The sequence below is a fragment of the Xiphophorus maculatus genome, chromosome 16 (genome assembly GCF_002775205.1).
Source record: "Xiphophorus maculatus strain JP 163 A chromosome 16, X_maculatus-5.0-male, whole genome shotgun sequence".
Taxonomy (NCBI): Eukaryota; Metazoa; Chordata; class Actinopteri; order Cyprinodontiformes; family Poeciliidae; genus Xiphophorus; species Xiphophorus maculatus.
The window spans coordinates 1,550,315-1,562,341 of record NC_036458.1 but is presented as its reverse complement, the minus strand read 5'-3'; the positions used below and the strand labels follow the sequence as shown (position 1 = coordinate 1,562,341).

General features: G+C 40.9%; 1 protein-coding gene across 1 annotated transcript; it reads left to right on the top strand.

Moving 5' to 3' along the window:
• Positions 1-344: 344 nt before the first annotated feature.
• Positions 345-6,028, top strand: LOC102225983 (oocyte zinc finger protein XlCOF6-like). Its single transcript, XM_014470302.2, has 2 exons — positions 345-658; positions 3,567-6,028. The coding sequence occupies exons 1-2, from the start codon at positions 463-465 to the stop codon at positions 5,486-5,488; spliced, it is 2,118 nt and encodes a 705-aa protein (XP_014325788.1). The 5' UTR covers positions 345-462; the 3' UTR covers positions 5,489-6,028.
• The last annotated feature ends 5,999 nt before the right edge of the window (positions 6,029-12,027 follow it).

The following is a 12,027-nucleotide window of genomic DNA, read 5'->3' as shown; positions in this document are numbered from 1 at the left end:
ACACCCCACACATCCTGGACACAAACCTAGCTCTTGCTTTGGTTGCACAAAGTCCAGATGATCCCTGGGAGCCTCAAACACTGCAGGACTCCTACAGAAGTTTGTAGTTTATAGCAATGATTTAGAAACTGAGGTGTTGCTCTTTTAGATTAATTTATATGGAGATAGAATCTATGGGTCACTTAAACAATTAAACGTTTCACTATATTTTTTATTCTATTTTTATTTTTTATTAATTTGTTTGTGCTGTGCCAAGATTAAAAATTATAAATGTTGTTTCCTCAAACCTTGGATAAAGTTCCTGCAGTTCCTTCTCCGGTACGCCAGGTGGCAGCACCGGCCTTAAGGATTTGGAAGAGCAAGACACTAGTCTGTAGTTTAATGTCGTGTTTAGGTTTTAATGCCAAGAAAATTCTTCCAAAGCTGCATTTTTTCCCGTATTAAAGTGTCTCCGCCCGCGTCATGTCCAGCATCCAGCTGCTCCGGGTGCTGGTGAACGAGCGGCTCTCCGCGGCCGCAGATGAGATCTTCGAGGCGGTGAAGAAAACCATTTCAGACTATGAGGAGGAGCTGCTGCTCTCCAAGCAGGAGCTCCACCGGCAGCGCAGGATGCTCCAGGTGGTGGCCGAGCCTCCAGGCAGTCCAGGTGGACACTCAGGTGCGTGAGCTCTCGGCGGGGTTTTAAACACGGGCCTCCCGATGGAGCTGCGGCTCCGTCTAATTCCCGGATCTCAAGCAGCTGGAGGCCCGTTATCGATTTTTGTTTGACTAAATTTACACAATAGAATCAGATTTTTGTCCAGTTTCTTTTCTTGTTCATTTCTGCTATAGTGATGTTAATATTTTCCCTAAATTTGACGCCATTATGTCATTAACATAATGACTTATTACTCGTTTTTATGACTTTTATGTAATCACTATCCCAAACTCCATTTGCAGATCGTTATAAATAAACTATTTTTTGATAATTGCCTAGAAAAGAAGTCTAATAAGTTTTTAAAAAGTATAATTTACCTTAACATTCTGCGTCTGTTTTTAATCACAGTACACCTTTTTATACAGAAATGAACAACTTTCTCTTGACAGATGTTCAGGAATTAAAATGATAACTTATTAAAAATCCCCGATAATTTGCAGATGTTTTAACAGTTGAGAAAAGTCACTTTTAAAAATAAAACTTATGAAAATGCAGGAAATTGCTGTGAAGTCTGTAGATTTGTTCGTTACTTTTGTCTTGTGTTAAAGCAACAAATCTCTAGGAGGCAGATATCAGAATAAAGATACAAGTTTATTAAAACAATTGCAATTGGAGAAAGGCCATTTAACACACAGCGGTCAACAGCACACATGAGTGTCAAAGAACCTCTCTGACTGCGTCGCCTGGGCAGCCTCCTTTTATACAGAGTCAAACACGTAGCCAATGGCGGGAGTACGGTGGCCGACAGGTGCAAATGCGCAGCAAAAGAGAAAACATGCAAACAAAAAAGAAGACACCCCCGAATGAAATGCAGCAAACAAAAAGAGAGACGCAAACACCCCCGAAAGAAATGCAGCAAACAAAAAGTGTTGAAAACGGAAGTGCTCCAGACCACTAGGGGGAGTCAAAGAAAATAGTATTCATTTCTATGGGACCAGATGCAAGATTCAGAGAAAGAAATTTGAAAGAAAGTAAAGGTATCTCTCTGAATCTTGCATCTGGAAAGTGTGATTATTGTGAGAAGTCTGAAACAATAGAGCATGTTATTTTAGAGTGTTGTAAGTATGAAGAAGAGAAAAGATGCATGCTGATAGAGTGTGTAGGTATTAAAGAAAGGTTTAATTTAATAGAATTTTTGAGGAGAGATTTCGGGAGTAGACATATTCAAATAATTATTCGGTATCTTAAAAAAACAAAGCTATTTCATAGGATATGAGTAGAGCAAGTTGGGTGTGAATGTGTAAAGAATATCAAAGAGGGGTATATAAAGTTATAAGCAAGTTGGATAATATAAGCAGGTGTGTATGTGTGGGGGTATGTTTAATCAGGAGTTAATGGAGGGAAAAGGTAGAAAGTGAAAGTTTATAGACCATCTCGAACCACACTCCATACTGGTAAGTGGCGGTAATGCTACTGTAAGTTTGTTGCCAACCGCCAATAAATACCAAGAAGAAGAAGAAGAAGCATCTTGCATCTGGTCCCATAGAAATGAATACTATTTTCTTTGACTCCCCCTAGTGGTCTGGAGCACTTCCGTTTTCAACACTTTTTGTTTGCTGCATTTCATTCGGGGGTGTTTGCGTCTCTCTTTTTATTTGCTGCATTTCATTCGGGGGTGTCTTCTTTTTTGTTTGCATGTTTTCTCTTTTGCTGCGCATTTGCACCTGTCAGCCACCGTACGGGAGCATCAACCACACAAAGGGAGAAAAAAACATAAGTACAGACAGTTTCTTCTTGACAATAGGGCACAGGTGACACACAGGTTACCCAGTGGAAACATCTGCAGGTTCGAGACGTTGACACCTTAACCCCAGTATACTCCTACATTTACTGACCTTTTGTTGTATGCGGTTTACTTGCAGAACCAACAGTTTGTTCTTGGATAGCTAAGTGGGACAAAAACCCCTATCTGTTTGTCCTTCCGTTCAACTCAGAAGTTTCGCATCCGCGCAGCTCAGAGGCCCCAATTAACGGCAGCTGCTGAGTGGGCTAGATTGTGATCAGAAAGTTTCCTGTTAAAACAGTCCCTATAGAACAGACAACTGTCACCCTTAACTGCAGTCAGTGTCAGAAACTGTGATCTTTAACATACTTAACGCATACTGAAATGAAATAAGAATAAATGAGTAATAGGATTAAATGAATAAAACAATCAATAGTAAGGTAATAATAGTAAGGTAATCAATAAACACAAATAATAAAAGTAATCAAGTAAAAGTAATTAATAATAATAATAAAAGTATTCGAAACCTTTATGAAAATAATAGTCATTAATAATTTACTTCAACACTTGGATTTCACCTGAAAGCAACTGTGAAGACGTCATGTTAATAACATTATGATATTAACTTCAGAAAGCTTGTAGATGTTTGGCAAAACATGAATATTGATTATTTTTGTGGTTCATAGGATGCATTTTCTATTGATTTGAAGCAGCGATGCCTGTCTCAATAAGCAATAGATTAAATAATCACATGATAAGTTAAAACAAGCTCAGTTATTTCCATTTGCATGATTTATCTTTTTTTTTTCTCTCTATTTCTTCCAAAAACTGGATCATAAAAGTCTTCAGTCTGGTGCTTTGGTCTCAACCAGCCCTTTTTGAAAACAGAGACTCCATCAGTCATTTTATTTGTTGTTTTATTCATTTTGAAATGTCTTCCAGTTCCAGTGTTCAATGTTCATTTGAACTCAAAGTTTGTTAGTCAATCCATTACCATTATATTACTGGAAAACGGTCTCAAAACAACAACATTATCTTTTATCGCCATAACTTTTGGGAAAATGTATCGTCCAGCTCAGTTTATTATTGTGACAGGCTAAGGAACAACTTTTATTGTTAAATTTGGTTTTCTGTATTTCCCTGCAGAGGAACCCCAGCTGACGCTGTGCGTCTGGGACGAAGACTTCACCTCTGACCATCAGCAGAAAGAAGAACCCAACGAGCTGGAATGGAGCGTGGACACAAACCGCGATCCCTCCAGCTCCGGTGGGCGGAGTCAGGAGCTGGAGGACAGCAGCATCATCAAGGTCAACTTCATGCCTCCCTTTGTCAGAAATGTCTGCAGTTCAACAGAGTTCAGCGAGGCGATAGTGAAAGAGGAAGAGGAGGATCCTCTTCCTAGCACGTCGACGCAGCCGGACGCTGCCGATGGCGCCTCAACGAGCTGCTCTGATGCTGACAGTGAGGAAGAATGGAGGGCCAACTCCCAATCCAAAGGCAAACGCAGCAGTAAGAAGAAGAAGAAGAAGAAGAAAAAGGTAGCAATGCTGAAGATTAAGCTTCCTCGTCTCCCAGTGGCTCCTAAACTCAACCCGACCAAAAAGAACAAGACTCAGATCTGCTGCAAAGTCTGCGGCCGAGCCTTCCTGCTCACTGTGTCGCTGGTCAACCACATGGAGGCGCATCCCAAGGATGTCTGCGGTGTGTGCGGAGAGCGCTTCGACAGCGAGGAGCGCTTCGACACCCATCTGAAGACGCACGTGAAGGCAGAGAGCTGCAAAGTCTGTGGGAAGTGCTTCTCGAGCTCCAGCGGCTTGGAGGTCCACATGAGGATCCACACGGGAGAGAAACCGTTTGTCTGCAGCGAGTGTGGGAAGCGCTTCACCACACGGGCCAACATGCTGCGCCACAGCCGGATCCACACTGGGGAGAAACCATACACCTGCACAGTGTGCGGCCGCAGCTTCAACGACTACACAACCCTGAAGCGCCACCTGTTCGTCCACTCCGTGAAGGACAGCAGCCTCGGTGAGTCTTCGCCGGAAAACGGTGGCAGGAAGAGTCCACTGGCAAGGAAACCACGGACGGCGTGTAAGGTCTGCGGCTTGACGTTCCACTCTGTGCTCTCCCTGCTGAATCACAGCAAGCGGCACGAGACGGAGCTCTGCTGCGTGTGCGGGAATCACTTCGACTCGCCGGAGAGCTTGGCGGGTCACCTGGACTCCCACAAGAACGGAAAGGAGTGCGAGGTGTGCGGGAAGTGTTTCGACTCACAGGGCCACCTGGAGATCCACACGAGGATCCACACCGGGGAGAAGCCATTCCCCTGCACCGAGTGCGGGAAATTCTTCACCACCCGGCCTCACCTGGTGCGCCACAGCCGGATCCACACCGGTGAGAAACCCTACACCTGCAAATTCTGCAGCAAAAGCTTCAACGACTACACAACCCACAAGCGCCACCTGCTGATCCACATCAAAGACTGCAACCCAGGAAGCCCGACTGTGACGCAGAGCGAAGAGACTGACTCCTCTTCGTCACCAAAACGCCCACAGGTGGCGTGTAAGGTCTGCGGAGCGACTTTCCGCTCCATCGTCTCTCTGGTGAATCACGCTAAGACTCACACCTCTGAGCTCTGCGGCGTCTGCGGGAACCAGTTCGACTCCGAGGAGAACCTGAAGCTCCACCTGAAGACCCATCTCAGCAAGCGGGTGTGTGACGTCTGTGGGAAGTGCTACGACTCGCAGGGCCACCTGAAGGTGCACCTGAGGGTCCACACAGGGGAGAAGCCGTTCAGCTGCAGCTACTGCGGGAAGTCCTTCAACTTCCGGCAGAACATGCTGCGTCACGCCCGGGGCCACTCAGGGGAGAAACCACACGTCTGCACAGTGTGCGGCCGTGGCTTCAGCGACCGCAGCTTCCTGACGCAGCACCGCAACACGCACACCGGGGAGAAACGCCACCGCTGCCAGGTGTGCGGGAAGACCTTCAACCGGAAGACCTACGTCCGGCTCCACATGATGAAGATCCACACTTCGGAGAAGTCCCGGAAAAAGCTGGAAGATTGAGCCTGAACTTCCAATCCAGTGGAGAAGTTTAGTCATTTTTAGGAATAATTGGTGTTTGTGCATTTCTGACCGTAGATTAATAACTGTGACAACATAAGAACAAACGTACTGAATTTCATTCATGAATGATTTTAATTTGTTTCTTTTAAAACCAGGAAAAGACTCAGTGTCGCCCTCTAATGGTTTGAAATGAGACAACATGGAGGGAAAATCCAAAGATGTAAAAGACTTCAATAAAACGGACCTGTTCCTTTTCAGGGTGACCCGGTTCTGATCCATCATATCTAGAGCTGCTGCTTCTCTACATCAATAAGATTTGGTTTAAATCGGTTCAGGAATCCTTTTCCAGTCGGATCAAACCGGACCATAAACTCCTCCTGGACTGGAATCCTGTGAAATGAGCAATTTTAGACGAACTATCAAGATATTAAGACTGAAAAAAAATGATTTCTCTTTCTTGGACTTAATTTTTATCAATTTTTTTTTTATGTTTCCCCTTAAAATGGATCCAATTTAAAAGTAATCTTTTTTTATTCCAGACTCCTGAAATAAAATGAATTTGAATAAAATATGATGTAATTTGGTGATTTGTAAAGGAAACAGATTAACAGTAGCATGTTAGCCAGGAACAGCAAGGTTGAGACCAGAACCAGGACTTGGTTCTGAAGTCTGAGAGGTCCTGAAAACACTTTCTGAGAATTAATGCTGTGAGTTTTAACTCTCCCAAGGTCCAAAAACAGCTTTTCGTTCAGCTTCATGTCTGGACTTTCACTAGGCCATTACACCGAATTGATTCTGTTCTTTTTCAGCTGTTCTGTTGTAGATTAGAACGGCTGTTGTGTTTGTGTTTTGGATCAACTTTCCCTTGGTTACTGAATCTAATGATTTTGACCTGGAGGTCAAATCAGCCCAGTGGTGTCTCTCTCCAGGTTTTAGACGCGTCCCTCAGCTGATTCAAATGACTGAGAAGCTGAGGCTAAAGACCAATTAAGTAATTCAAGTCAGCGGAAAGGGAAACCGGCCTAAACTGCCTAAAACAACAGAGTGTTTGCCTTAATACACTGAATGGAGAAAGTCAGTGTTAGTCAACATGCTAATATGCTGTGATTTTAGCATACACATCTAAAATCATCATCAATCACATCTTAAATTATGATTTATCATCTTAAATCATAATTTAAGATGATTTTAGCATACACAGAGCTGTTTGCATACTAGCTAGTGTGTGTAACTGGTGGTCAATATGCTACTGACAGCTAAAATGCTCCAGTAAAATACTGTACTACATTTAGTGTAAAAACAGCAAAGCATAAGTGAAAATTAGCTAAAATGCTAAAGTTAGCTTAAATGGTACCACTAGTTATCACTATTACATTAACTAACATTCAGTCAGCAAACATTAGTGTATAAGTGAAAATTAGCTGCAGCGCTAACTGTGTAAAATCTAATCAATATAGCATGTTGGCTAACACTGACTACAGTTTCCCCCAGTGTATTATCCACCTTATTCCTAACTCCCATGAGGCTTTGCGTGAATTATGGGTGCGACGTAAGATAAGCATGGCGGGTTAGTCAACTGACTGCAGTGTGTGTCTGCTACCACAAGGTGGCAGTAATGTACCAGCTGGAACTCAGCGCCCGTCCAACCTGAAGGAAGCCGCTGCGGGTCAGAACCACTTAGGTTGAGTAAATAAATCTCTTACTGGTTAATACAGGTGGAAACCCAGTGTAGGTCCTTACTGGGCCCCAAATGGGTTTAAAGGAAATCACTTCAAACTGACCCACATGGGTCCAGTTTTTGTTCTCACTCAACATGATTTGATTAAATAACACATGGGGCCCACTTCCTGCCCGTCTTGAGACCAACAACTATAAATGTAATACATTTTCTTTTCAGTCTCAATCCCACAACAAACTGGAAATTATGAGGAACGATGTGAGCGGACTGAATCATAATTATATCATTTTTTATCATGCAGTTTTAACACTATTTTAGCAATAACCAACCACACTGTTTTCCAGTAATATCACAATTCTAAGACTTTTATTTTTTTTTTAGGTCAAAATGATTCACAATGGTTTTCATTATCCAAATATATAAAAATATATTTGACTGAATCAATCCTGTCTTGTTTTACATGTAGCCATGTGGATACTGGGCTGGGACTACAGTGGGGTTAATGACACCCAGGATGGTGATTCGACGGGGATCCCAGACACAGTCTTCCTCCAGGCCGCTTGGCACCATCCCACAGTTGGCCGGCACCCAGGCGGTGTCGTACCCATGGTCATGCCAGGTCTTCTGCATTGGGTGATTCTGACGATCGATGCGTTTCACCTTCCCCACGTTGACCTTAACCTTGATGACCACCTTGTCCCACTCAGGATGACCAATAGGATAGCGACTGGCTTTCTGCAGGTCTCTGCTCAGGTAGACTCCACGACCAAGCATCCCGTCTTTAGACTGACGGAAACCACAGGCGAAGATTCTCTGAGCGCTCGCCCTGGTGGTGCCATGATACATGGCGTAGGTTTTGTCGTCAGTTGGCTGCGGGGTGACCAACCGAATCACTCCAGCAGGAAGATCAAAGTCATCTTCGGCCCACTGTACTCTGCTCATGATGGTGTCAGAATCCCTGCAGAAAAGGAGGAGAAACGTTTAAATTCATTCATGTATTTTATGATTAAATGGTCAAAAATTATATCTGAATAGTTTTTATGTTCTATAGTTTTTCTTAAACTCAATGACAGTTGAAAGTTTTGCCTCATTTTATAACAGTGTTGATCCTGAAAAAAGAAAGTTAAAAAAGTTTCAATTAATAACCACTAAATGCTACAACTCCGCCACCTGCTGGAACAAATGAGTCCCTGCAGGCCGATGATGACTCACAAGAAAACAATTATCCGTCTAACATGCAGTAAAGTAACTTTAAAGTTACTAAACTTACTTTAGTAACTTTAAAATGTGGTTATTCTACAAAGTAAGTTTTATATTTTGTAATATTTCTGTGAGTAACTTCACTGAATGAATAAGAAACAAGTTTTAACCAAAATACTGACACTCAAAGTTAGTTAAAGTGAGACCTCTTGTTTCTACAAAACCTTTGTTATTCTAATGGTTTTAATCTGCGTTTAAAGGTGAAGTGAATATTTAACATATCCTTAGTAACAGGAAGTCATTTTTACCCTGTTCTAAAAACATCACCTACTTTAAATTAAGAAAAAAAATTCAAAACTATTTTTTCAGTTTGAAATTTTGTTGTTTTAATCTTTTTGTATAAATGTTTTTATTTTTGTTTTTGCCCATAACTTTATAAATTTGTCTGTTGACTTAATTTTAATATCAAAATGAAAGTGAAAACATGTTGGCAGGAAAAACTTTAGGAAATTAATCAGTTACCGTAAAAAACACAACTTTACTTTAAAAACCGCATTTTATCTTTCAGTTTAATCAAATTTTGCTAAAATCATAATAAAATAAATCCCAGATTTCTGCTGCTTTTGTTTCTCTTTAACTCAGAAAAAAGTTTTGTCATCATGTCGTTTAAACGTCAAACCGTTTTTATCTTTCAGGAAGTTTGGTTTTGAACGTTTGCTGATCATATCTCTTGTTTAAGTAAAACATTTTTAGAGAAATATTAAAGTTTGTGGCCTTTGACTTACCGCCGTTTGTGTCCGTCTCAGTGTGCCGCCAGAATCTCGCCTGCTTCTTATATAAACCTTCAGGAGGAAACTCCAAATATGGACTTGCTTTGTTTCACTTTTGTTTCTCCTGTTGGGTATTTCTTAGGTGTGGTCGGCCAGATGTAACTTTCATTTCTGCCGGATAAAAATATCATAAACACATCAGGACTTTTCAGGACTTTCCTGTTTTTTAAAGTGAGTTTGAATGTTTCTGATGTGCAGGAACAAAAGAGTTTATTGCCAGTATTAAGGAAGAATATTATTTACAAATTAACTTTGGAAAAAAGTTTGGCTCTCTCTTCCTCAAACTCCTGGGTCGTCTTAGTGGGCGACGTGCTGCTGCAAAGAAACAACAATGCGTGTTGACGTCACAGAATCACAGAGTTTAATCCCATACAAAGCAACGTATGACTTAACAACAAAACTGCAGAGGAACAGAGATATATATTCATTACCTGAGACAGGAAAAAATAGAGAAAGAAAAAGGCAAAGATGCGTCTTTGGAGAGAGCTGATGCAAAAAAGCAAAATAGTGGCAGCTATCTGAATTTTTACTCCTGTGCACAAACTCTTATACTGAAGGTGTGTCTTTCCTTTTTAATATATTCAATTAAGGCGTACCTCTGGTTGACCAACTGGAAGCTACCTTGGACACTCAGAGAAACTTAGAAACTCCCCCTAATTTACGCCAAAGATCAAAGGCCATTTGCTCTCTGGTTCACCAAAAGAGCCAACAGCTTCATCCTGGCCTTCTGGGTTCTACGGTCATTTGGGTAAAGAAAAACATAAGATAAGATTTCACAGATACCTGTGAAATCCAGAGTCTCTCCCGTTATCTCTCCTCCAGGCTCAAGTGATACTGCCCTTCAGGAGATGCTAATTTTATGGCCTCCTGTCCTCTGATAACACAGCAGGAGCCTCATTGAGAGATCTCCTTTGATCTGCATTTGGTTCCTGTTCTCTGAATGCTTGCCCATCAATAGTTTAGTTTTAAATCCTTAACACAAACCTGTTCAAAATTAAGAAATTTGTTCAAAATAAGAAAGTTCAATATACCTTTTACACATGCCGTAAGATTAACTGTATTAAGCACTAAAAATAATCATTTTTCCTCAACACCAGTTAAACACACCAACAGCCTGGCCAGGTTTCAGGTTTAAGTTTCATTTCCGGTGAATCATCCCAACGACTTGCTCAGAAATTAGGGTCATGAGACGGAGGGCTGCCAGACGAAGACGTGGCTTTATGCACCGAAACGTGAAAAACATGAATAATGTGAAGAAGCTCAGTAAGTTTGTTGCTTATTTCAGAAAGTAAAATTTATACATATACAATCAAAAAGCAAAACTCCAGGTATAATAACATATCTGTTATAATGTTACAGCAACATTCTAACATTATATTATTATGACATTATAACAGGATGTAAAGCAGTTTTACATGTTGCTGCCTCTTTAACCCAAAGGTACAAAAAGCTGCTTGTTGTTCCTGTTGGTGATCATCCAGCAAACTGCCCTGACCTTTAACCCCACAGAAACTCCCCAATGCTCTCAATAACTGAGTTTTATTATATAAAATGCTGAGTCTGTCTAGACGAGAGAAAATCCACAATAATTTTAAATAAAATTTCAGCCAGTTTGTATTTGTGTGCTTATTAAACCATAGAAGAACAGCTGCAACAAATCAACAAATGTGTTTTCTGCCTTTTCATTATGACTTTTAAAACTCCCAGAAAACCTTTTACTGTCGTTGTTTAAATGACTATAATTAGAATCGTTTAAAGTGGGTCGGATGGGGCCTTGACCCCGCGACCTCTTCATTAGAGTCAACATGTCGACTGTCACCAAACTGCAAACTGTGAAGGAAACCACCGAGTTTCTGTTTGGGAACAGAAAAGTGCTAAAGCAGCTTTACGTTCCTGTGAAGTTTGAACATCTGCTGGTTCTCCTCCATGCTGAGGAAGAGGAAGAGGAGGAAGAATAGAACAGAAACAGGAAACAATGAGATTCTGCACAACTTTATCCTCAAATACTCGTTTATTATCGTGTTCAGCTGCTGCACACATCTGTAAAAATATAAATATATGAGCTCACAGCTGTTCTCTGTGTTTATTGGTTATAGTTTTTGTTTTTTCATTTTGGTTCATTTTTAAGAGCAGAATTAAAGAAGGTCAAAGTATTGTGATTATATTTACATTGACTGGGTGATGAATATTCAACAGGAAATATTATTTTAAAATGATCCAGTTATTGTTGAACCACCGACTGACTCTGCCGCTTCCTCATATTTTTCCTGTCGCCATTTTGCAGACCAGTGTAAGAGGAGCGCTGAAGTAAACATCAGTTTGAAATGATAAAAAATAGATTCATAATCACAAAACCAAAGATGTTATAATTTCAGCATGTTTTAGTTAGTTTTCTAAATGCTCATTATGGTTCCAGTTAGTTCTTGTTGGGGAAATAGAAAATATCAAAGTTGTAAATTTAGCGTTTATTAATGGATGTTATGTTCAAATAGTTAAAATAATGTAGCAATCTGCATTTCTAGTTTATTACTGCTGTAGGATTGAAATCAACATAATAACACTAAGTAGTCCATACCATTTAGAAAACAAAATAAAATGTAAAAAATAATAATGTAAGCTAATTACAAATGATGCTAATGATAACAGAGTAGCTTAGGAACGATAAAGCAAATTGATGTGTTGGTTTGGGGGCCCAAATAAAACTCAGCTCAGGGCCCCATAAAGGCTTGGACCGGCCCTGGAAGGAGCACCTGAGTCCAGTTTTTGGGTATTTCACCCACCTCTGATAATAACCTTGTTTTGGAGATCATAACGTGATGATTCCAGCTGCT